Source organism: Schistocerca serialis, chromosome 2, assembly GCF_023864345.2.
Source record: "Schistocerca serialis cubense isolate TAMUIC-IGC-003099 chromosome 2, iqSchSeri2.2, whole genome shotgun sequence".
Lineage (NCBI taxonomy): Eukaryota > Metazoa > Arthropoda > Insecta > Orthoptera > Acrididae > Schistocerca > Schistocerca serialis.
Window position 1 is genome coordinate 548,166,268 of NC_064639.1, and position 27,335 is coordinate 548,193,602.

The 27,335-nt window shown below is 39.2% G+C and overlaps 1 protein-coding gene across 3 annotated transcripts in view; it reads left to right on the top strand.

Moving 5' to 3' along the window:
• LOC126457531 (uncharacterized) overlaps positions 1–27,335 on the top strand; it is a 221,914-nt gene that overhangs the window by 26,375 nt on the left and 168,204 nt on the right. The window contains exons 1-6 of one of the 3 annotated variants that reach the window (XM_050093883.1): positions 2,926–3,022; positions 4,430–4,662; positions 6,573–6,728; positions 6,822–6,953; positions 11,091–11,251; positions 26,422–26,557. In XM_050093883.1, the coding sequence (XP_049949840.1) occupies positions 2,941–3,022; positions 4,430–4,662; positions 6,573–6,728; positions 6,822–6,953; positions 11,091–11,251; positions 26,422–26,557 (900 nt within the window). In that variant the 5' untranslated portion in view covers positions 2,926–2,940. Of the gene's footprint in view, positions 1–2,925; positions 3,023–4,426; positions 4,663–6,572; positions 6,729–6,821; positions 6,954–11,090; positions 11,252–26,421; positions 26,558–27,335 lie in introns of those variants that run through there. The other 2 variants (XM_050093884.1, XM_050093885.1) reach the window with 2 other exon arrangements.

Here is a 27,335-nt window from a genome sequence, read left to right on the forward strand (position 1 = left end):
GATGTTTAGTTTAGGGCTATCATGAACATGTTCAATGACAACATGCGGATTTTGTGAACCCCAAATTCGAATATTATGCCTATTAACCCTTCTTGATAGATGAAAGGTTGCCTCATCTGAGAATAAACATCTTTCCAGGAAGGTGGCATCCATATCAATACGCTGCAGCATATCCGCATCAAATTGTTGTCGGTGTGGTTTGTCATTTGGCATCAGATGTTGCTGAATTGGCACTTGGCACACACATACGAAGACACTGGTGAACTAAACGATACAGTGTTGATCGAGGTACATCAAGTTGCTTAGATGCTTGACAAATTGACTTACATGGGCTTATGAGAAACATTTGTCTGATGTCCTCCTCTGTCCCTTCTGAAATTCCATAAAGTGCACCACCAGAATATTTCAGAACGCTTTCTGTTGCCATAAATTTCCTATACCATTCCTTAATTGTTTTTACATCAGGTGGATCACATCCATACACACGGCGATAATTTAGTAATCGGCGATTTTGTTCCTGCAAACCACACTACTGCTTGCGCACGCTGCTGTGGAGTCACCGTTTTCACTTCATGCGACTATGCTGCACTCTGGTGACGATACTTGGCACATCTTACACGGGAATATAAATTCTTTGAGATGCTGTACAATCAGTGTTTTGCATTTTTCATTGGTGAATATACTGTGGTTTTTCTCTCCTGGGTCCTTGAAATCAGGGAGGTTTGAGTGGGACACCCTGTATTTAGGAGTGTCTGTCTGTGTGTGTACACTACCACAGGCGTTTTTGAAATCTAGAAATTATGTGGACATCTATCTAGAATTGCCATTGCCTTCTCGGTAATTTTTCCTAGAGTGAATAAATGATCTAATGTGGATCTGTTTCTGTAGAAACTGCATTGGTAGTACCAAATTAGTTCTTCAGTTATGGAGATCACCCTGTTTAAGAGCAAATCAATAGGATTTATAAGATATACCTCCAGTAAAGCTATTCATCTGTTGTTATCACACACAAGGGGGTATTTTTTTTTTAAAAGTATGTCAAATATAACTACTCTTTTTACTAGTCTTCAGATATGTTCTCTGTCTTCAAAATTGTTTCTATTAAAAGCTATAGTTCAAATTCCTGTTGTGGCCCTCCATATTTTAATAACTTGGCATACATGTAGATTCCCCAGAAGCCTTGTTATTCTTTTATTTGTTGCTTACTGCATTTCATTTACTGACGGGGTGGTGAATTGCACATCAAATGTACCAGGTTCCTCAAGTTTAAATAAGAATGTAGATCATTGCAGTTGAGTAGTTATGAAAGGTATGTCTTCCACCTTTTTTGTATGACACTCTAGTTCCTCAGTATTTTCTCATGCTGATCCTTTATGAACTGTTCCTTTCAATGGATTTACCAAAAGATTTTTCCTCCTCCTCCTCCTCCTCCTCCTCCTCCTCCTCCTCCTCCTCCACTTTCCTCTTCTTCTTGAGTGGGCCAGGTTAGCTCCACATGCCAATTTCAGTTCCCTATCCATTATTCTCTTCTGTTCTTCAAGTACTCTTTCATCTGTTCACTATGCTGTCCTTCCCTGTCTTTTGACCATTTCATTATAGCTTTTTCACTCTCCCAACTGCCACATTGAGCACTCTTTCCATAAACACATCAGTCATTTCTTCAGCTTTTATATTATTTTTTTTTTCTAAATCCTTTTTTCTACCTCATGGATCCAACTTATTGACTTCTTATCCTGCAAATAATTGAAGTTCTTTTTGGTTAATCCATGGTCCTGCGTGTGATATAAATGTCAAAAAAGTACCACTCTTATTTTTCTCATTACTTCTTATATGTTTTGTGTGTTTCAATAAATTTCATCATTACTTAGTAATTTCCAACCTTTCATACACTATGTGATCAAAAGTATCTGGACACCCCCAAAAACATAAGTTTTTCATATTAGGTGCATTGTGCTACCAGGTACTTCATATCAGTGACCTCAGTAGGCATTAGACATCATAAGAGAGCAGAATGGGGTACTCCGCAGAACTCACGGACTTTGAACGTGGTCAGGTGATTGGGTGTCACTTGTGTCATATGTCTGTATGTGAGATTTCCACACTCCTAAACATCTCTAGGTCCACTGTTTCCATGTGATAGTGAAGTGGAAACGTGAAGGGACACGTATAGCACAAAAGCGTACGGGCCGACCTCGTCTGTTTACTGACAGAGATCGCTGATGGTTGAAGAGGGTCGTAATGTGTAATAGGCAGACATCTATCCAGACCGTCACACAGGAATTCCAAACTGCACCAGGATTCACTGAAAGTACTATGACAGTTAGGTGGGAGGTGAAAAAACTTGGATTTCATGGTCGAGTGGCTGCTCATAGCCACACATCACGCTGGTAAATGCCAAATGATGCCTCGTTTGGTATAAAGGAGCGTAAACATTGGATGACTGAACAGTGGAAAAATGTTGTGTGGAGTGACGAATCATGGTACACAATGTGGCGGTCCGATGACAGGGTGTGGGTATGGCGAATGCCTGGTGAACATCATCTACTGGTGTGTGTAGTGCCAACAGTAAAATTTGGAGGCAGTGATGTTATGGTGTGATTGTGTTTTTAGTGGAGGGGGCTTGCACCCCTTGTTGTTTTGCATGGCACTATCACAGCACAGGCCTACATTGATGTTTTAAGCACCTTCTTGCATCCCACTGTTGAAGAGCAATTCGGGGATGGTGATTGCATCTTTCAACACGATCGAGCAAATGTTGATTATGCACCGTCTGTGGCAGAGTAGTTACGTGACAATAACATCCCTGTAATGGACTAGCCTGCACAGAGTCCTGTTTTGAATCCTATAGAACACCTATTGGGATGTTTTGGAATGCAGACTTCGTACCAGGCCTCACTGACCGACATCAATACCTCTTCTCAGTGCAGCACTCCATGAAGAATGGTTACCATTCCCCAAGAAACCTTCCAGCATCTGATTGAATGTATGCCTGGGAGAGTGGAAGCTGTCATCAAGGCTAAGGGTGAGCCAACACATATATGTTGTGTTTCCTGGCAGATTTTATAGTATCTTTCCTTCAGAGGCATATTATTCCTTTCTTGAACAAGGTGCTTTCCTCCCATTTCTTGTCTCCAGCACTTTTTCTTGGCACTTAGTGTTAAACTGTATTTTCTTAAGTCTTTTTCTTTCCCCTGTAACATAGGAAGTTACTTCTTGAATACTATTCATCAGATGTCTCCATCTGCTTTCCACACTTTGTTGTTTCCTATGGGCCAGGCTTGTTTTTGTTACAGTACTTTCCATTTGTTTTGTAAAGTTTTCTGTTATACTTTCTTATGCCAGATTTTCTATGTAGTGTCTAGTCATTTCCACTCTTTTTCTATGTAGTTTCCTTTCGAGTTTTATTTTCACTTTTTCATGTGCTTACTATAAAGTCTGTGTCACACTCTGCATTCCTAAAGGTTCTAACATCTTTAATACTGTTGTGAAATTTTTTTTGGACAGCTACAGGGTCAATCTGATTCACTACTTCTCCATCTGATGATATCCTTGACCCTAAATGAATAAATTTGTGTTGACTTTTGTTCTGCTTAGTATCGGATCACTTGTAATTGCAAAGTGTATAAGTTGAACTCCATTATCAGAACTTTCCTTGTGTAAGCTGAAATTCCTAATAGTTGTAGAACTCTTCTTTCTTGTTGTCATCCTTATCTTCCGTGGGTGCATTTGGATTCAGAAATGATATGTCTAACAGCTGATCTGAATTGTGATGTATGACATTCAGTTACTGATATGTTTGAATCCTTGTATCAAGTCATTTATTGGTTTATGAATATAGAATCCAGTTTTAAATTCATGTTGTTGACCACAATCTTCATACATTATTGTCTTGTCTCGTATTTTTAGTGACCTCGTTCCTTGCCAACTTATTTCTTGGAGCACTACTAGAAAGTACTGTTTGGGCATTTCTCGGGTGGTATAGCCTTCTAATATTCCAAGAACCAAAATACTTATCCTTGTAGCTGTGCCACCTTTTGTTTCAGTAAATTGTGTTCTATTTCTGAGGCATACGTTGACTATCCTTTGCACAATTCCCATGCGTGGAAGACCAGGCGTCTTGATTCTGGGGAGCTGTATTCTTACGAGAGCCTCCTACACCACAGCTTGGTGACCCTCTCCTGCCATGATAGTTTTGATCCTCCCAGAGTATTTTATTTCCCTGATAACCTTTGTATCTAGTGAGCAGTCTCCTATCAACCCACTGAGGCGGTGCCCTATGGGGGACTAGTAAACCTCATATGGGTAATCGTTGAAGACTGTGTTGAACAGTAGTGCTTAGAGAAATAATTTTTTTTTTCATTGTATTGTGCTTGTAAGTGTCAAAGGATTGTCATACTTAATGCAATATACTGTGTTCTTTTTCCAGTAGCTGTAGACATGACTGACCCTTCAAGTGAAGATGATGGTGTCTTGAGAGAATGGGCACCATTAGAAGATTTGCTACAGCAGATACCCTTGAAGGCACAACGTGGTTTGTTCACACATGAGCTAAGCTTAACCTGTGTGGATATTTTGCCTGAATACATAGCAGTTGGAACTAATCTTGGCTTAGTATACTGGTATGGTCGGCGTAACCGTGATTTGCAGAGGTTACGCTGTGAGGTAAGAACAGATTAGGCATTATGTTATTGGTGTTCTTCTGCAGCAGTACTGCCATTCTTTGAGTTATGCGATTCCAGTATATTGTTTTCATGTGATCATTTATTGCCATGAATAACTATCATATCATTCTGGTCAAATGGTCGAGCATCCCCACTGTAGCATCACAGGTTTTGTTGAAATTTGTTATGTAGATTTGAACACTTACCAAACGTTATTCCACAGTCTTTTAACTTTTTATGTGCAGTACTTGAGCTGTTGCACACATTGAAATGAAGATGGTCCAAACACAATGTGTGAAATTCTGAATTTGTATCTTACTGGATCCCCAGCCTGTCTGACTACAATTTAAAAAATGAATTGATTATTACAACAAATTACACTTACATTCCACGATTGAAACAACAAACTTGGTAAAATGTACTGAAAGCCTGTGAAGGCGGTAGCAGCCACGAGGATTGTCACCAATAGGTGCAGCTCTGCAGCTTAGGATGAATTTTTCATCAGTATCTAGTGGAAAGAATGTGATGGTATGCAAGGATGCATAATATTTGTCAGTGCATCATGCTGCTCAGCTGAGATCAGTCACACATTTTCAACCACCATTTGTCATTACAGAGGCAAGCAGTGTACTGCCCTGGCTGTACATTTACATTCACAATTACATGATGTGCTACCTCAGAACTGGCATCACAGAAGATCACTAGAAATAAATTAGAGTATCCTGATTTTCTAACTGACCTGAATCCTGAGTAAATCAACAGGATGAACTGATGATTTTACTTTATCCCAGTGACAGTGGAGCCAGGAACTGAACATTCTCCGTGAACAGGTTGAGCATGTTCAGTTTCTGATTTTCAACAAATACAAATTTGATATTTCTCAAATTATCATCACAAAATTTGTACAAGTCAAATGGCATGAGAATTTGGTTCTCTTTTGGATGCTGCAAACTTAGTTTAGCAGCCACTTTCACCCAGTCCAGGTGAACTAGTTTTATAATGAGGTTGTTGTGATTTCTCCGCCTCTTCCTTCCTCATCACTTTGTCAGTGATACCCTGGGCTTGCCCCAGTACAGCAGGGTTACTGGTCTTTTTTTTAAGCAATGTTTTGTAACTAAACTGATATAATGACTCTAGGGAGTTCAGTCAGGTAGCTGACCAAACCAAGATTGATTGTAGTTTTGCTTCCCAATGCAGTAAGCTGCAGCTATAATACTCACCTGTAGCTACTTGTAATTCTCAATGTATTGCTTATGCCTGACACTGTATTTTATCCAGTACTACATTTGAGATCACGTAACCTGCACAAGAGTTTTGTGTTACTGAAACCTCCCAGTTTGACATGGAATCAGTATTACAGAAAAAAGTTGTCTGTGGTCAGTTGACAAAGAGACAAATGAGCTGATCAGTATTTAACTTCAGTAGTCACAACTTGTATTGAAACATACATAAAAAAGTCTTCTTGAGGGAGGAAAGAGGAATTGATTGGGGAATGTTGGACAAGACCTTTGTTTATGCAGTGAAAATATGTGTGCTTGTTCATTTTCAAGATGAAATAGTGCATCATCTCTGGGCAAAATCCACAAATATTTCATGCATATTTATTGTGTATATTTGACTGCTCAAAGTGCACAATCATTAAAAGAACACTAGATGAGAAATATTCTTCCTGAATCTAAATTCTAAACATGATATTTCAAATTAAGAGTGTAATTAAAAATATCACTACATTATATATGACAACCTATAAATGTTTATGAAATAATATTTAAATTTGGATTTTCCTGTGCACACCTTATCTTGTTTTTCATAATTTTATAATTTAGGTGTTTGTCATGACTGACCACAAAACAGTCTGCTGTGTGATGTGGTTGTGATATAAATGTATGTACAACATCCTATTGTTTGCAGAACACAGCTGCTTCTGTGACATGTGTGAAAGTAATATCAACAGTTGACTATATGGTGGCAGCAGGTAATGACCAGGGAAGTGTAACAGTATTCCAGATTCCAAAGAGCCCTCCAGATAATTTACCTGAAAGTATGAAACCTAAAAGAAACAAACAAGTAAGAACAGAGAGTATATATGTGATTTAAGGTAAACAGTTGACTAGTGGGTTTGTGACCTTCAGTTTCAGATGATTTGACATTCTCTTCCAGGTTGAGAGGTACACCATTAGTGGTCTCCATACATCAGCTGTTACTGCCATTGAGTGGAGCATGAATGGAATGAAGCTTTTTAGTGGAGACAAAAATGGTCTAGTTGTTCTAACAGAAATAGATTTTTACATGGTAAGTGATCATGTAACAAGAGCTTTTCTTGATAGTAATGCACTAAAACTCATTGTAGAGGCATAAGAAGAATGACAAAACTATTGTGAATTTGATATAAACTGGGCAATAGAACCAATGTAGAAAGGAATGAGAAAGATGATGACAAAGACTAAATCAAAACCAGCCAGAACAGAAGATACCAATAACACACACTGATATCTCAAAGAAAAACTTAAAGCCTTTATTAGTGCAGTAACAAAGACAAATAAGGGCAGTAGTAAATTACAGCTTCAAAGAGCTAAAGTACAGTCCCAACATTAAAAAAAACATTAAATATATATCCCAGTGTCATGGAAAAGAATTCAGAAGTTTAAATATTTTGCTGCCAATCAGAACTTTGTTAGACAAGATGATTTCCCCCCCCCCCCCCTCAGGAGGACACCTACATTAGAGCCTCAAAGTTAGAAAAAATCCAGAAATGGGAGCATTTTCATGAATAAGATGTAGAAAGGCTTGCATATCAAAGTAAACTTTAATTGCAAGACTTTTGGCATGCAACTGTATGCAAAACATAATTGGAGAACTGAAATCAAAGGTACACATTACAAAAAAGTTTGAAAACTGAAACATGTGTTCCATAATAACGAAACAGTTTCTAGGGGATGAACTTACTCCATAACTACTGATGTGCTTGGCACTGATTGAAAAGGCTGTCTGTAAGGTGGTTAAGTAGCACCTATGACAGTTTCTCCCATTACTGAGGTAGGGCTAGATAGAGATCTGTAGATAGAGGCTGTAATTTGTTCCCTCAAGTCATCTGAGACATCAATTTTAAGAATGAGATGTAGAGACCTCACCATAATTGGAATCAACTGCATCTCAGAAAAGCTGTACATGTGGGTGCAGTATTTCTTCTCTGTACTTGTTGGTAGTGACTGTATTCCCCTTGCTACCAGTGAAGATGGGAAGCTCTGTATATCAATTCAGCATGATAGCTCCTCACTGACATCCTCTCCTCTCCCTCCCTCCCTCCCTCCACCCTCATTATAACACTGGCTGTTTTCCCCAACATTCCTCTGGTTATGTTTATTTGTAGTTAAATGTTTTTATGGTTTCCTTCGAATAAATCCAAGTACTGTTTGGAGATTAGCTTGTAAAATATTGCATGGGTTCTGAGCCTAGCACATCCATTTGTAATGTAAAGTGCAGGACAGTTCTTAGCCACATATACTTTAATAATCATGAATTGAGCCTTGCATCTAATTATTATGATTATGTGGCATAAATGCTATTATAAGCAGTGACCAAGGAAAAACAATCTCTTGGCAATAAGCATCCATAACTATGTCTACGTACAGTACCTACTTTCACACCACAAAATCAACAATGCTGCTGTAAATGACTATCATTGTAAATATTTCTTACTACAATGGTTTAACAGTGCAATAGTGGCGTGAAATTGTGTCTTTGTTGGTTCATAGCTACGGCAACTGAAAAATCAATCATTTATTGTACAGCTACTTGTTTTAATGTAAATTAAATCTCCTCCTGGTCAGCAGGCTCCTTTGCATTATAAATGTTATACAGGCTGTGCAAGCAGTTGCGCAAATGTAAAGAAAAGTATTAAAATTCAAATGGGCCATGTAATAACTGTTATCTTGTAGCTTCTGCAGTGCTACTTCGTTTCGACTGCGCAGCATGCAGGAATTGCTGTAAATGCTTAGTAATTTGACACAGAGCAATTACAAGCACAATGCACCATGTGCTCAGATTGGCCGCGACAATCATAACACCGCGAAAACCATAGCACTGCCCGTCAACTGACGAACGGCAACAGGCCAATCCCACGTCCAGTCGGAGCACCTGGCCCCAAGTTTCCGTAATTTAAAAATGGTGCGTTGTCAACCTAAACAACATTAGTAATTGTGGTTCTAAAAATGTTCATGACAAGTGCATATGGGAACTCTGTACAGGAACATGACTATTTTTATTTTTACAATGAGTTCTACCTATAAAAGCAGAAGTCACCTATTGTGCCCCAGTATCAAGAATAATAGCAAACATAATCTTGAAACACTTAGAAAACAATGGTAGACGTGAAAATTATAGTAAATGTGCACACAGAGAAAATTTCTAGGTATGACCACAAAAGATAAAGCAAGAAGCACATTTTCACAACATATGGAAAGGCCACAGCAATGGATTTATTCTTAGGTGCAAACTCAATTTGCTCAAATATCTGAAAATATTATTCATTAAAACAAAGAATTCCACTTGTCATTCTGCCTTACCAGGAGAAAACAGAAACAAGAATGATAATAATAACATAATGGAGAACAATGGCTGTGATGTGCGTATAGTACACAGAACACACAATAAAATTGCAGTGCAGCAAAAAAAGAAACTTAATATATCAAAACACTAAGACCATCTCCAATTTGTAATACCAACACATTGTAAACCACACACAGACATGGAATACATTGACAATACTTGAAAACACAATAATAACATGTTCAAAATCAAGAAGTGATGCAGTACAACTTACACTAGTTAACACATAGAATGGGAAACATTAAAAAAGTTAGAAACTCTACATCAGTTGTAGGAAAAGCAAAACTGTGCCAAAATATCTGTTCAGAACAGAAACAAAAACACACATAAAGGCAGGAATATATTAGGTTGAGAGTGGCAAGAGTCAGTATATAGAGAATTTTTGAAAATTAGGTATGTAGTGAGCATGAGGGGCTGGATATATGAACTTAATTATTCAGGTTTTGCTTAATACTTAATGCAGAAAACCCTAAAGACATGGAAACACCAGATGTTAAGTTCAGTTAACAAAATTAATTATTTTAGGAGAAAAACCTGTAGCTATTTGACGTGAGTCAACGAACCCATTACATTAGTCTATCATTCAGCACATAAATACTCTGTGCCCCATGTGAGATCATTCTGATTTCATTGGACAAGCTGTGCTGACAATCTCAAAAATGAGGTAAATGTGCTCCAAATTAGGTTTTACACTAATGGATGTCACAGTAAATATATACATAAAGCTATAAGGTAAACTGAAGACAATGTAAGTAAAGAAGTAGCAGATTTCAGTGAATGTGTGGTAGCTGTGGCGGTATGAAGTCCATGTGTCTAGTGGCTTCAAGATCTTTGATCTTTTCACTCCACAAAAGATTCCATGTTCAGAAAGGAATAGTCAAGTTGTGACGAGTCATCTAACAAGGAACACTGACCCTTGTTAAAGGGTGTATGCTAGAACAGTGATTCTGATTGTTACATTACAACAAAATATGATGCTATATACAGGGTAGCCAAAAGTATTGCCACCACATAGAGACTTTGATCTTGTGTCAATATTTAGCCTTACAAAATGATACCTAGTGACCAAAATGATATTATCCAAATTGACTGTGGCTGTGAAAGTGTATGCAATTATAAGACACGAAATAGTTCTTATGTTGGTGGTTTCACTGGAACTGAACTGTACCATATCTTTGTTTATTTGGGATGTTCTGGCTTTGTAACCTGAAAGTTGGCATGTGGCATTTTTCTGACTGGAGATTCACTATTTTGTTGAATTTTATTACACTGAAAAATTCCTTTTTAATATTTGTTGTGAATTTTGATAATGGACACCAAAATTGATGCCTAACATTTGAAGCATGCATGATAATTAAATTTAATAGTTAAAAATGCCATAATATTTCCATATATTTCCCGACTAAATCATGATGCCATTGGTCATATTTTGTGGCATAAAACAGAGCAATTGGACTACAGTAAGTTAACATCCATTGTTAGTGCCTCCTTGCTGCCAACAGTAGTTTTGTAACTGGTTCATTTCTTCACTGGTGATGAAAATTCGTCTTGTCTTAGATTATGGTGTAACCATTTGAGAGTATTCAAATGCTGAATTCTGACAGATTGTCCTACCACACAATATAATGTCAATGTAATAACATTAATCAAATAATTTTATTTAATGTGAGAAGTCAACTGTAAAGTATAAGTACAGGAAAAAAGTTTCATATTTAGTTTCCATTGATGATAACTTGCATAAAACCTTTCATTAACTACTAACTTTTCTTTATACACACATTTTCAGTTTATAAGTTTCTAACTTTTTTGTAATTATTACAGCATTTAAGCAAATCAGTTGAACTACTGAATGAGAAGTATGAAATCGTGCAGCTTAGCTACAGTCAGCAGCTATTACTCGTTTCAACATTGTATCGCAGCATCCTCTGCCACCGTGATGACCGCTGGAAGGTGGTACAAGTTGGACAAAAAGAAAGAAAAATGTAATTGTACTCATTACTTTGATTTTTTGAGATGCTTCATTTATCTGATCAGCAGATAAAAAATATAACAGAATTATCTAATTTAGTGCTTCACACTTTTATATTAAAGGCAACAGCAGGTTTGAACCTACATCTTTAACATTCTGGCTTAAGTAATGTATTGGTCTTGTGAAGTCAGTAATAGCAACTTATACTTAGTTTCCATCAATAATTCTTTTGCTTAGATCAGTTATTACTTTCCTTCAGTCTGTCAAATAGTCCAATTTTATTTCTGTTTTGTATACTATTTTTAAGTTTTTGTATTTAGAACTGTGTAATGTTTCATTTTTAACACTGAATTTGCCAATACCATGTTGTTGTTGTTGGAATGGGGGGTGGTGGTGGTTGTGGTGGTGGTGGAGGTGGTGGTGGTGGCAGTGGCGGTGGCGATGGCGGCAGTGGCGGTGGTGATGGCGGCGGTGGTGGCGGCGGCGGCGTGGTGGTGGTTGTAGTCATCATCTTCAGTCCGAAGACTGGTTTTATGCAGCTCTCCATGTTAGTCTATCCCATGCAACCTTCATCATTGCATAACTAATGCAACCTAAATCCACTTGAATCTGCTTACTGTAGTCAAGCCTTTATCTTTCTGTACAGTGTTTATCCTTCTACTAACCTGCATAATGTCACTGACTGTTCCATATTGCCTCAGATTGTGTGCTGTCAACTGAGACTTCAAGTTGTGTCATGAATTTCTCTTCTTGCCAATTCAGTTCAGTCCATCTTAATTAGTTATCCAGGACAGCAACTTGTTAGAAAACTTATGAAATTGAGAATTCCCAGGGAAATTGAACTTACTGGAAAAGTAAGGGAGTTCAGAGGGACTCCAGGAAGGTTGAGGGAGGGGGATGCTGAATGCTTTGCTGGAAACAACTTTTTGTGGAGCTCCGTAGAAGATGTGAAGTAGTATACTGAATTGTCATGATATTTGTTTGCTCAATCACAGCTTATTATTGTTCAATATAATACACCAAAGTGATGTGACAAATAGGGGGTCAAATATGTAGTTAGGATTAGTTTTCTTCAGAAGAAATGAGTAATAGCCATTTGCCATCCTTTCAGAGTGCTCAATGCTGGAATAATGTTTATTTTTAACCAGGATTTTTGAAATGCTACTTGAAAGTCCCTGCTTGAAGATATAAAAGTCAGCCACTAAATGAGACAAATGTTACAATATTCCTTTGTGTGAAAATGCATAACAGATTAATGTGGGATCAATAAATCTATCATGTGATTAAGAAACTTATTTCGTCTTTGACTTGCTTTAACTTAGAAAGTTGTCCACATAAATATGGCAAGGAGTACAGACTCACAGTAAATTAAAAGTGGTTGAAAGCTTTTTCTTTTTATCAGCTAGTTAGATTATAGCTGTCAAAATTATGAATATAGGAAGCAAAGAGAGAGAGAGAGAGAGAGAGGGGGTGGGGGGTGGGGGGGTGGGGGAGAAAGAGAGAGAGAGAGAGAGAGAGAGAGAGAGAGAGAGAGAGAGAGAGAGAGAGAGGGGGGGGGGGGTCTTTAACTTACTGATTGATATCTGAATAAAGTAAATAATTTTCATTCTTGATTTCTCACTCAGTCTTTTCTGTTGTGGCTCAGATGACCTAGGGTCCTGAATGATTTTCCTGTGTATTGGTTGGATAGTTTTATTTCTTCCAACCTTTCCTCACTTTTGGGTACCAAGCAAGGTTACGGAGCAGTAAGACACTGTACTTGCTTTTAGGAAGATTATATTCAAATCCTTATAAGGCCATACTCATTTAGGTTTTCCTTAATTTCTGAAAATTACTTAAGGAAAACAGTGGAAAGATTTCTGTGAAAAAGACATTGCCGATTTCCCTCCTCGCCCCTTGCCAATCTGAGTTCATACTTCATGTCTAATGTCCTTGTCTTTGATAGGATGTTAAACTCTCATATTACCTTACCTGTTTGGAAGAGTTCTCAAACATAGTGGTTCCTTCAGTTTTGGAAGTTTTTCAATTTATAGCCATTTTACAAAAAGTAAAATAAATCTTACGTAGTATGAATGAATTTTTTCACTCTGCAGTGGAGTGTGTGCTGATATGAAACTTCCTGGCAGATTAAAACAATGTGCTGGACAGAGACTTGAATGTGGGGATCTTTGCCTTTCAGGGGCAAGTGCTCTATGAACTGAGCTACTCAAGTGTAACTTACGGTTCATCCTCACAGCTTTACTTCCACCAGCATCTCAACACCTACATTCCAAACTTCACAGAAATTCTTCTGCAAAACTTGCAGGACTAGCATTCCTCAAAGAAAAGTAATTGTGAAGACATGGGCTAGCCACAGCAAGGGGGACGTTTCCAGAATGAATTTTTCACTCTGCAGTGAAGTGTGCACTGATGTGAAACTTCCTGGCAGATTAAAACTGTGTGCTGGACTGAGACTCAAACTTGGGACTTTTGCCTGCTGCGAGCAAGTGTTGTACCAACTGAGCTACCCAGATGTGGCCCATGAACCATCCTTACAGCTTTACACCATCCGTTATCTTTTACATTCCAAACTCTTAGTCCTGTAAGCTTTGCAGGAGAACATCTACAAAGTTTGGAAGGTATGAGATGAGGTACTGATGGAGGTAAAGCTGTGAGGACAGGTTGTGAGTTGTGGTTGGGTAGCACAGTTGGCAGAGCTTTTGCCCATGAAGGGCAAAGGTCCTGAGTTGGAGTCTGTCTTACATACAATTTTAATCTGCCAGGAAGTTTCTTATGTAATATGTTAATGTATCATGTAGCTGCAACTACCATTCTCTGTCTTGGTGTATACAGAACATACAATAAGAATAAGTGGAAACAGTTAAATTCCGATGTATTTGGTTGGTGGATAAGTTCATAGCATTTTTCCACAAGTTTAATAAGCACAACATATATATGTAATGGAGTTTTTAGTCATCAGTAAAATATTCTCTGTAAGTTTTTTTCAACATTGCCAAATCTGGGTTAACAAAGCAGCAAATCCCTGTACGAAGACCTGTGTGCAACCTCAAAACATAATGTTATGCTTCTGGTGGAACAGCGAAGGTGTGGTGTAATCACATGGTTTTGAGGCAAAAAACGCGTCTAGCCATGTTTGGAGCGCATTTTCATCCAGAAAGGAAGTTCCTGGAATGTTGTTCAATAGAGAGCAGAAAAGATGAAAATCTGAGGATGGTTATCAGTCTTGAGGAGGAGGCTTCCCATACGGACGGAAGTGTCCCCGATGATAACGGGTCGAGATGACAGGAGACGTAGGGGTCGAATCTGCTGGGGCCCCATGCACCAATCTGCCTGTTGCGGCAAGTCCAGTTGATATGACAGGAGACATGGGCGATGTGTCGGCGTCCGTTGGAGGAGGAGGCGAGTAGATTGGTTCTGACAGAGGATGGTCATCCGGTTCCTGCATGGGCACATCTTCTGGTGGTGTCCGTTCTTGTGCTGGCATTGCGATGACGGTGAGAGGGCTGTGTTGTGAGTATTGAGAGATACCAAGATCCCAAATGTCAGGTGGAGCCGAAGGTGGTGTAGCGGCATTCGGAACAGGCGTTGCTGGCACACGAGGCCGAAGCTGGTCCGAATGATGCACTGCAACACCCGTGTCCGTCTGGATTTCATACAGGTGTCGGACACGGTGTCGTAAGATGCGGCCCGGACTCCATTTTGACTGCCTGCCATATCCCCGTACCCAGACGAGGTCGTCGTCGGTGAACCGGCCAAGTGAAGGCACCCGCGGCCGTGAGGTGGAAGGCCGCAGAAGATGAAGTAGCGTGCGGGGCTGTCGGCCATGTAAGAGCTCAGCCGGGCTGTGGTCACCCATGGGGGTGAAACGGTAAGACGCCAGAAACTGGAGAAGCGCATCATCATCATCAGCAGCAGAAGAAGTCAGAAGTTTCCGCATCTGTGCCTTAAATGTGCGGACCAGTCGTTCAGCCTCACCGTTTCATTGTGGATGGAACAGCGGGGCCGTAACATGCATAACGCCGTGATGAGCACAAAAATCCACAAATTCGGAAGAGGCAAATTGCGGACCATTATCAGTAACAGGAGTAGAGGGGAGGCCTTCCAAAGAAAAAATGCAGGCGAGAGCACTGGTGGTTGCCGCGGTGGTAGGCGACGTGCAACAGACAATGAAAGGAAAGTTAGAGTAGGCGTCAATTACGAGGAGCCAATAAGTACCTAAAAAGGGTCCTGCAAAGTCAGCATGAATGTGCTCCCAGGGCGTCTCAGGCGAAGGCCACAATGACAAAGATGACTTCGGGGCAGCGGCCTGTGACGCACAAGGGCTGCAGGCAGCGACCATGTGTGCAATTTCAGAGTCGATGCCAGGCCAGTACACATGACGGCGCGCCAGAAATTTTGTGCGAGACACACCCCAGTGCCCTTGGTGAAGGAGGCACAAGACCAAAGCACGCAAAGACGCAGGTACCACAACACGCGGTGAAGCATTGTCAGTGGAGAGGAGGATAACACCATCCCTAGCCGTGAGGCAGTAGTGCAAAGTGTAGTAGTTCCGCAACAGATCAGAAGTCTTAGCGGACAGGCGATCTGGCCAACCCTTCTGAGTACAGCGTAAAACCCGGGAGAGGGTAGGGTCAGAACCCGTAGCAGCCGCCAGCCTGTCCCCAGTGATGGGGAACCCATCCACAACCCGCTGCTCGACAACATCCAGGTGGAAACACAAAAGTTCGTCCCTATCGAATGCCAGATCAGCACCCATGGGAAGGCGAGACAGAGCATCAGCATTTGAATGTTGAGGACAACGACAGGAGAGGACCACTCACTGGAAGTGACAGGAAGCAAGACCCCTGAAGTAGTGAGACGATTCAGCTCCCGTTTTACCCGGTCACGAAGGACCACAGAAATGGGCCGAGCCCGAAAAAACTTAGGCCAAGCAGTGGGTTTGAGCGTGATATGAGCTTCAAAGTCGTTTGCACGGCCTAACCCAGGAGAAAAAAGGGACGAAAATGTCGTCGACAAGGAATCCAGTTGGGCATAAGGAATAGCATCAGAGACGATATTGACAGAGTCATCTATGGAGAACCCAAAAACACGAAAGGCATCGAAACCAAAAGATTCTCTGCGTTACTCTGGTTGACCACAAATATGGGAACAGTGCGAATGACGGATTTGTAAGATACCTCAGCATTAAACTGTCCCAAGAGAGAAATCTTCTGTTTATTGTATGTCCGTAATTGCCGAGTGACTGGTGACAGGAGTGGAGAACCCAACTGAAGATACGTCTGAGAATTAATTATAGTGGCAGCAGAACCGGTATCCACCTGCACGCGAACATCTTGACCAAGGATTTGGACAGTGAGGAATAACTTCCCTCAAAGGGAAGAAGTGCAATTGACAGACAACACAGAATCAGAATCAGCGTAATGTTCATGAACATCATGTATGCGGTCGGACTCGCAAACGGAAGACACATGACCTTTCTTTTTGCAATTGTGACACAAAGCCCACTCCTCGCGTGAATGTTTCGTAAAGCACCGCGGACGTGAAGGAAGTTGCCGGGGATTTTGCTGCTGTTTCTTAGCGGGTTGTTTACGGTTGGGCCGAGGCTACGCGTGGGAGCGCACTGCGGACAACGTCGGCCGGCGGGGACGCACCGCACGCGTCGTCAACAGTGCACAGAGGTTGTATTTCCACGACATCACCCCACGCCTCTATTTGTGCCTCAGCGGCGTGATAAATTTCAAAAGACTGCGCAATGGAGAGAACTTCATCTAGAGTCGGATTTGCCAACTGAAGGGCACGTTGCCGAAATTCTTTGTCGGGCGCCAACCGGATAATAGCATTCCATACCATGGAATTGGCATAGGATTCTTTGTGAACGTCAGTAACAAATTGACACTTTCTACTGAGGCCGTGAAGTTCAGCAGCCCAAGTGCGATAGGATTGATGTGGCTGTTTTTGACAACGATAAAAGGAAACACGAGAGGCTACCACATGCGTTTGCTTTTGAAAATAGACAGACAGAAGTGAGCACATTTCAGCAAAGGACAAAGATGCAGGATCCTTCAAAGGTGCCAATTGCGACAACAACCAATACATTTGAGGTGAAATCCAGGAAAGGAACAGAGACTTACATGGTTGTTCGTCCGTGACATGAAATGCCAAGAAGTGCTGTCGAAGATGTTTTTCATAATCAGGCCAGTCTTCCGCCGTCTCATCGTAAGGAGGAAAAGGAGGTATAGCCAACGATGAGAAACGCCCCGCATTTGACGCCGCAACGAAATCGTGAATCACCGCTGTTAGAAGCGTTTGCTGTTCAAGGAGATTTTGCAATAGTTGCTCGACAGTAGCCATGGAAACCTGTGGGTCAATGGTGAAAAGGAAAAATCCCATCCTTGTCGCCAGTTGTTATAACGTCAAGTTTAACACATATATTTCAGAACGACACAACACATATAAGTCACAGAGTAAGTTGACAAGCAAGACATGTGTACATGTTAGCATTCGAATGAGCACTGAGTCCCAGTCTAGCGGCAGCTGCTCGGCTGGCCACTCAGGTGGCGCAGCTGCTGCATGGTTGGCAGACAGCGCCGCACGTAGAGGACGCGCGTAATTGCGCGGCGGCGGTTTGAATGATCGGCGAGTCTCGACAGTTATTTCAAACATGTGATTAAGTTTGTTCAAAACTTCAGTGATGTTGTCTGTCGTTCTCCCAATAACTAGTCCATCATCAACAAACAGTGCTAGAATGATGCTTCTGTCTTCATTGTAATAGTTACAAGGATCACCGTCCGTATTTTCAAATCCTAATGTCATCTGATAATTTAAGAATTTCTCGTTCCAGTTCTTTGGCGCTTATTTTAGGCCATATAAACTCTTCTTTAACTTACAAACTCTATTTGTACTATAGTTGAATGCATCAGGTTGATTAATGTAGATTTCCTCTTGCAGATCACTGTATAGAAATGCTGTCTTCACATCAAATGTTTCTATTTTCATTTTATTTGTAGCCGCAATACTAAGCAATAGTCTCGTTGATTCATATTGTGCTACAGGACTAAAAGTCTCTGAATAATCCAGTCCTTCTTCTTGCTCAAAACCTCTAGCAACTAGTCTGGCTTTATAATGCCCAGCAACAGGTCAAAGGCTTTGCATTGTTTGAGAGTTCTACAAGACTCCAAGTTTTTAATTTTGTTAGTGATTTGTATTCTTCAGACATTGCTTTATACCAGTTCTTATCTTTCAAGGCATTTGAAACAGAAATGTCTTCAACTTCACCAATCATGGCAAAGTTTGCATTATTATTGTGTTGCATGAGATCCATTTCATAGTCTCTAAATCTGACAGGTTTCATAAGGTTTCGTCGGTCATGTAATTTCGGTGGTGAGACTTCATTTTGTTTTATGTTATTAGATGACATACTACAATCTTTAGAGACATCAGAGAAACAGTCATCAGATATCTGTGTTTCTTCTGGATATTTTAAATTCATTCTGTTCTCCTGTGAAAGATTTAATTGCACTAGCACCTTCTCTGTCTTCTATTCATTCATCAAATATGACATTATCAGAAGTAACTAAGTCCTTTTCATCAGGTAGATTGATTCTGTAGTAGGGTAAATCCAAATCATACCCGACAAAGGTTCCTTTCTTTGATTTCTTTGCAGTCTTTCTTTGTTTGTGATCTTCTGTCAGAACATAGCAGTCACATCCAAAACTTCTCAACTTATCAAAATCTATTTTTTGTTCAAACCACAATTCAGCAGGACTTTTTCCTTTTACTGAACTTCTACTAGTTTGATTTAGTGTAAAGACGGCATAATTTATTGCTTCAGCCCAAAGATTCTCATTCAGGTTTCATGCGTGTATTGCCGATCATGCTGACTCGACAACTGTGCGCATTTCTCTTTCAATTCTGCCATTTTGCTGAGGTGTGTACGTGTTCATCTTGATGTGAAAAACACCAAGTTAATCTACAAGCCTTTTGGTCTTGTTGTCTGACTTAAAACATTTTACTTTCTTCCCAAACTAATTTCCACCATTTTCATGAAAGTTTTTAATTTGGAAACAGCTTCATATTTTGCCTTGAGAAAATAAACAGTTGAGAAATGAGAAAAATCATCTTTAAACAACAAGAAATATCTTGCTCCTCATAACAACATGAGATTCATTTCACACAAGTCAACATTAATTACATACAAAGTATTTTCAGCAACTTTCATATTTGTCGGATGAGATTTGTGATGTTGCTTGCCATAGATACAAACAACACATACATATTCATTCCAGTCATCAATATAATCAATACCATTTATTTTTAGTACGTCCCTGACATGTGCGACATTTTGATGTGCTAACTTTTCATGCCATTTTAATTGAGATTGCTGTGATACATTTGTTAAATTCTTTTGTACGAAACAACATTTTGTACAGCTGTCATTCATATCAACCTATTGCTACAGATTTCAGATTGTCATCGGTTTTGAAAACTGAGAGATCTGCATTTGCAGTCTGAACAGAATCTTTGTCTAAGACTTGAGTAACAGAAATTAAATTAAAGTTTATGTTTGGTACATATAGAACATTCTCCAGAACTACATCATACCACTGTTCTCCATCAAAAGCTTCAAATTCGACATCTCCCACTCCAATTCCTTCTAATTTGGTTGCATCACCAATTAACACTTTTGTACAGTGATTTAATTATACGTAATTTATTAACCAGTCCCTTCTAAATGTCATATGTTGCGTGGCAGCACAGTCTTGGTACCAAATGTTTTCTCGACCCGATTGCAAATTTATTTCATTTATATTGGCAATAGATAATCCAAGAGCAACCAGTGCTTTATGTTTGTAACCTTTTGATTCTTTACTGTCAAGTTTATCGCTTGTCTTGTTTCTGTCTAACTTTGGACTTGTACATCCCCTGGCAAAATGACCCTTTTGTTTGCAGTTGTTACATGAATAATTCTCTCTACAGTATACTAAATATTTGGCACATGGTTTATTTCTGCAGTGTTTCTTTACATGCACGTTTTTGTCGCATTTGAAACATCGAACTGTAGACGTTTCCTGCTGACCTGCTTTGACAAATTGTTTATGTTGTTTTAAGATAAAAGCATTAGTGTGGGACATGCTTAACGGTTCTGTCTCATTTAACCTATATTCTTCCATACGCAAACGTTCAAACAATGTGTCAAGATTTCTGTCAGCTGCCATTACGTTATCCCTTGCAGTACAGAAGTGGTGAAGTTTCGGCGGTAACATCTCAAGAATTTGCTACATAATCCAGCTCTCTTTCATGGCTTCACCTTCCGTTGTTAAATCTTCCGCATATTCTTGAATATGCATACAGTTTTGAATAGCCCACTTACTTGTATCGTATTTGTAACTGAAGAAATTTCTCTGCAGACCTTCAGTTGTCACATCTGATTTCTGGCCATATAGCGTTTCTAATTTTTTAAGCATTTGACTAGCAGACTTGTAATTTGCTATTTTCCTGGCTGTGTTGCTACTGACGTTTAAACCTATAAAAATTGTGCCTCAAGATCTTTCTCAATCCAAACTTTTACATGTTGATCAGTTTCTCCTCCTGTCGGTTTAATTTCCTGTTCGGTTGCTAATGAACACAATTTCTTTGACTTTAATGTTAAATCTAGTTTAAATTGCTAAGAAATGTAGTTAACATTTCCTTGATGATCCTCTGACAAAATTTCCAATTGTAACTTAATAGAATCCATTGGTAATGGGTAAAAACTCTACTGTCTGTGAAGTTAATACACGTAACTGACTTTTCTGACTATACTTTGATGATTAATAAAGTTTTTGCGACTTTAATTTTTGTGACACTAATTTTCCAATTTACACTACTTCTGACTATTTACTGATATGCTTTGTGACACTAATTTTCCAATTTACACTACTTCTGACTATTTACTGATATGCAATGCCTCACTGACCTGTTTGTGCTCTCCTTTAAAAATAACAGACAAATAGTTACATATCCAGTTTTGTACTTGTGTTTATCTGGACAAGCCTATAGATTTGTTCTGGGCCCATAACGTCTTGATGAGTTCTTGTTTTAAAGATAAGTAACTATTTTGTGGTATATAAAGGAGAACACAAATATATCATTCACTTATGTACAGCACTACAGCATGTTTGAGTAAGAAAACAACTGACTGACACAGAGTAACTATTTCAGCATTATTGCATGGAACATGGAACATACGAGGGCGGTTCAGAAAGTAACCTCCGATTGGTCACAGTGCGGGTTGTGGGGGGAGTAGCGACGCCATCTGTGCGTTCACGCACTCAACAGGTCAGTCGGCATCAAGCCGTGGTCGAGTGAACGTCGTACCTGCGCTAGTTTAGTTTTTGTGGCAGTTTGAAATGTGTGCTGCAATAGAAAACCCCGCCAAATGTGAAGTGCGTGCTGTCATAAGGTTTTTTACAGCCAAAGGATATTCTGCAGCAGCTATTCATCGTGAGCTTTGTGCCGTGTACGGACCAAGAGTTATGAGTGAAGGAGTTGTCCGTGAATGGGTACGTTTATTTAAAAGTGGACAAGAAAACGTTCATGATGAAGAGAGGAGTGGTAGACCATCATTGGTGACTGACGAACTCGTTCAGACAGTTGATGCAAAAGTTCGTGAAAATCGATGTTTCTCAATGTCGGAGTTGTCTACTGGTTTTCCACAGATTTCTAAGACTCTCTTGTACGAGATAGTGACAGCAAGATTGGGTACCGTAAGTTCTGTGCACAATGGGTGCCCAAAATTCTTACCGACCACCACAAAACTCAAAGAATGGCCTCTGCATTAGACTTTCTGTCACGTTATGAGGACGAAGGAGAACCATTGTTAAACAGAATCGTGACCGGTGACGAAACCTGGATTAAGTACGTGAACCCTGAGACAAAAGAACAATCAAAGATGTGGGCACATTCAAATTCGCCTACCAAACCAAGAAAAGCCTCGCAAGATTTTTCTGCCAGAAAACTGATGGCAACGGTGTTTTGGGATGCCAAAGGGGTGTTGTTGGTTGAATTCATGGAACGTGGTACGACCGTTAATCAAGATGTGTACTGTGAAACAATAAAAAAGTTACGACGGGCTATACAGAACAAACGCCGTGGTATGCTGACTTCCGGTATCGTTTTTTTGCACGATAACGCCCGTCCTCACTCTGCTCGCAGAACAACGGCCCTTCTTGAGTCCTTCAAGTGGGACGTTATCAACCATCCACCTTACAGCCCAGAACTGGCGCCAAGTGATTATCACCTCTTCATGCATTTGAAGAAATGGCTCGGGTCACAGCGGTTTGATGACGACGAAGAGCTCAAAGATGCGGTCACAGGCTGGCTCCAGGCACAAGCGGGTGATTTTTATGCAGAAGGAATTTCAAAGCTTGTGAAGAGATACGATAAGTGCCTCAATCGCTATGGAGACTATGTAGAAAAATAGTGCAAAGATGTAGTTGTAAGATGTATATATTAAAATATTTTTATTTAACTTGGTGTATTTTTTTAAATCAACTGGAGGTTACTTTCTGAACGGCCCTCGTATATAAAAACACCTTGCATAACATATTACAAGACACAGAAAATAATTAACACATAACAGAAAACCATTTTCTTGCTGTGCTGTGTCCAGTGGTATTAGTCCCATGCACAGCACATGTTTCTGGCTGCCTCTGCTGTCAGCTCCTTCTTGAACACAAACAGAAGAATATGTCGGAAATGTTTGGATTTCTCCAATTGGTACTCCACTTTCTAGTATCCACAGCTCCACACACTATCTCCATATGATAAAATGACAATTAATATGTAAACTAGAACAGCAGTAGTGAACTACAAATAAAAAATGACAGTCAGTAATTAAACCCATAGCAACCAGAATATCAACATGCAAAACAAAAACACTACAAACTTATGTACCAACCTAATACTTCTGTGGGAACATGAAAATTTACTGTTTGTATTTTTAATATGTTTGAAAAGAGTTTACTGTGATAATGTTGGCATAATAATATTATTGTTCTTTGGAATAAAACAGTAAAGAAGTTTGTTATTCCATGGCGATTGTAGTTAAAGTATCTTGGTGTGTGCAAAAAGAAAATAAAATAAATTGAAAAGTCCAGTTAAATTGCGTCCTCAATGAATGTAAAGAGCAACAAATTGGCGACCCCAATGTGATCAGCAAGATAATGACATTTACAAAGTAAATTCAGTGAAATTTTCATGTAATTTTTAACTTGAATTTTTCGCATACTTTGTTTAAAAAATTCGCAAAATGTCAACAGTGAAGGACCTTAAGGTAATAATCCTGAATGCAAGCTGGAAATTGGTAAGGTAAGCGTTAAGCTACTGCTGTTTTGGACAGAAAAGGCAGAAATCTGGTTTTGTCAGGACCAAGCGCAATTCACAATTGCCGGTATAGCTACGGAGGTGACTACATTTAACTAACTGCTCGCTCAGCTGGACCAAAATTTGTTGAAGATATCTGGGATCTCATTACAAAAAGGATGTCAGAAATTGGGCTAAAACATGTACTGCATGTCAGAAAAACAAAGTATCATGACATGTTCAAGTGCCATTAGGAAAGTTTCACTATAATGATGAATACTTCAAAATAATTCACCTCAAACTGATGAACCAGTGCCTCATTTGGATGAATATACCTATTCTTTAACATGCATAGATTACAAATTGTATTGTAGCAGTACCTCTTAGAGACATACAAGCAAAAGCATTAGCACAAGCATTTTTCAGTTGTTGTATCACTAACTTTGGATCGCCCTACGAAATAGTGACTGACCGTGGAAGACAGTTTAATTCAGAGCTATTCCAAGCACTATAAAAAATATGTGGCTGTAATCAAACCCAAACTACAGCATATCATTCTCAGGGAAACTTGAAGCAGCCATCCTTGCCCATGCAACTGCCAAATGGGCTAAAGTAATACCAGTGATTCTTCTTGGTCTTCTATATTTAATTAGAGAAAACACTAATGCTACAATTGCAGAAACATTTTATGTCACACACATCAGGATACCAGGTGGGTGTAGGTGTAGGTGTGTGTGTGTGTGTGTGTGTGTGTGTGTGTGTGTGTGTGTGTGTGTGTGTGTGTGTGTGTTGGGGGGTTTAAAGAGTATGGTACAGAAAGGGGTACAGACTTATCTCAATCTGTGTCACAGCTGAAGCAGTATATGAATTGTGTGAAACTTGTGCAATATCCCTACAAAGCAAAAGAAACACCACTCCTGCGTAAGGACCTTAGCAACTCAACACATGTGTTTGTAAGGTTTGAGTGAGCGAAGAAGGCATTAGTGTCTCCAAATGGAGGCCCTTATGAAATAATTGAAAGGAACACAAAATGTTTTGGACTTAAAGTGAAAGACCAGGTAAATAATATTTCCATTGATCAATTAAAATCTGCCTATCTGATGAAGGAGAATAATAAAATACCGTGAAGACACTCCAGTTGAACAGTGAGCACAACACCAGCAACCAGACTCTGCTACAGAAGGTGAAAAACCAAGAACAACAACAACAAGACCTGGTTGTGAAATTTGATTTCCAGCAAGATTAGTTGAAGTCCTAAACTGACTATGCTGCTAACAAGGTGGTGATGTGCGAACATGACAAATTACTATTTGTATTTTTAATGTGTTTAAAAGTGTTTAACATGATAATGTTGGCATAATAATATCTATATTGTTTGGAATTAAACAAAAAAGAAGTTTGTTATTCCATGGTGGCTGTAATTAAAGCTTCTTAGTATGCACAATAAGAAAATAAAATAAAGTGAAAGTTCTAGTTAAACTGAGTCCTTAATGAACGTAAAGAGCAACATTTTTCAGTAGTTCAGCTGGGTAGTGACAGTCTAATAATTTAAAAGAGTCAATGTGAAATACCTAGGTAGTAGTAGCACTTTGAAATTCATTTCTGGTGTGTGATGTGACATTCACTGTCTACAGTAACATGTGTATGTCAAAATTATGAAGCTGCACTTTTAGACAGATTGCTTGTCAATTGGTATGCTGCTTCTTGATTTTAAGTGAGTTGAATGTTGTATCAAAGAAAGTGATGGAATCAGCTTCAGTAAAATCATACTTTAGAAGATAAACTGTGTAATTTAGACAGTCTTGCAGTTTGTTAACAAATTTATTTTTCTAAAAAAATATTTAAATCTATTTTTTAGAGATATAACTCTTCCTGAGAAAAGGTAGTTAGAACATTGTCTTATCTTAATGTCAATGATTTCAATTCCATTTAACATAATTTAGGAAAGTTAATGTACTAGACTTGCATTTGGGATTGGAGTTTAAATCCTTGTAGTTCCTTTGGAAAAGAAATGACTGATTCCCTCCCATTACTTGTTCAATCCAAGCATGTCCACTAGTGGTCTTATCATCAGAGCTTTGTTAAACCTTAATACTATATACTTTCCTTCCCTTGAACCCATCTGATAACTTTCAGTCTTTATTTTGGTGATATTCTGATTAAATTGGGGGAGGCACACGCAGAAAATTGGTGCAGCTAAATCCATGTCTTCACCCAGTATTCAAACAAGTTTCTTATGCAACTATCTCTTAATCCATTCAGCTGTGAATCTAGATGGTTTAATTGGTTACAGTTACTGTAGTTATTTCTATAAGATAGGTTTATTGATAGCTAATAATTTCTTTTATGTCTGTGCAAACAATTTCTGTTCATACAGAACGCTGCATTTGCCTTGGAGCTAGTTTTTACATACTTATTGACTCAAAAGGTAATTAAAAATGATTTGTTTCCTGTTACATTGTTGATTTGTTTTCAGTCTTATTTCATATTCAAAATTAAGCTCTTTTCTAGTTGTTTCAGAAACTGAAAATCTCAAACAGCAGCATTTTCTAAATGTTAAATAATGAAATGCTCAAACCTTGCACCTTTGCACTACTGGCATATAGTGATGTAAACTTATTCGACAGTTGGGGCTGCACACAAAACTCTTTTTGGTGATGTGTTTATGGAGCAGACAAAAAAATATTCATCAGACTCTCTTCTTGTTTTTGGTAATGATCAAGAAGTGCGAGGAGAAATAAAGAATTACACTTTGGTAGATTTTCCAATAATGTTACCGTTATTATAGACTGATTCTAAGAACTAGACAACAAACTTCTATTCAAGGTTTTATTATTTTAGGCTTGGTCATCTAGGTGCAACATTATCTCCAGGTACCGGCAGACCTCAGGATCTGATCATTTATGCCAGTCGGCCTGGTCTTCGTATTTGGCTTGCAGACAGAAATGGTGTAGTCCAGCAGACACTCATATACAAGGTAGGTCTCAACCTTTCTTGTTACAAGTATCATTTACTGATTCTCATATTTTTCTTGAGTATTGTAATTTGTTTATATATACCAACCATGATAATGGAAGAAGTAAAGTCTGCCATAGCTGCAATGAAAAATGGCAAAGCGGTAGGTACAGATACAATACCGGGAGAAATACTAAAATGCTTGAACCATGATGGAATAAGAGATATATTGAGGTTATGTAATAAAATATATGACAGTGGTGAATGGCCTGAGGACTTTCTGGCAACAGTAATGATTCCATTACCGAAATAACAAGGAACCAAGAAATGCAGCGAGCACAGGACAATCAGCCTCATTTCACATGCAGCCAAAGTGATGTTAAGAATAATTAATGATCTGAATATAACAGAGGGAAACATTCCACGTGGGAAAAATATATCTAAAAACAAAGATGATGTAACTTACCAAATGAAAGCATTGGTATGTTGATACACACACACACAAAAACACACACACACACACACACACACACACACACACACACACACAGAATTCAAGCTTTCGCAACCCATGGTTGCTTCATCAGGAAAGAGGGAAGGAGAGGGAAAGACGAAAGGATGTGGGTTTTAAGGGAGAGGGTAACGAGTCATTCCAATCCCGGGAGCGGAAAGACTTACCTTAGGGGGGAAAAAAGGACAGGTATACACTCGCGCACACACACACATCCATCCACACATGTACAGACACAAGCAGACATGTGAATAATTCATAAAAGACTTGAAAAAGTAATGGAGGAGAA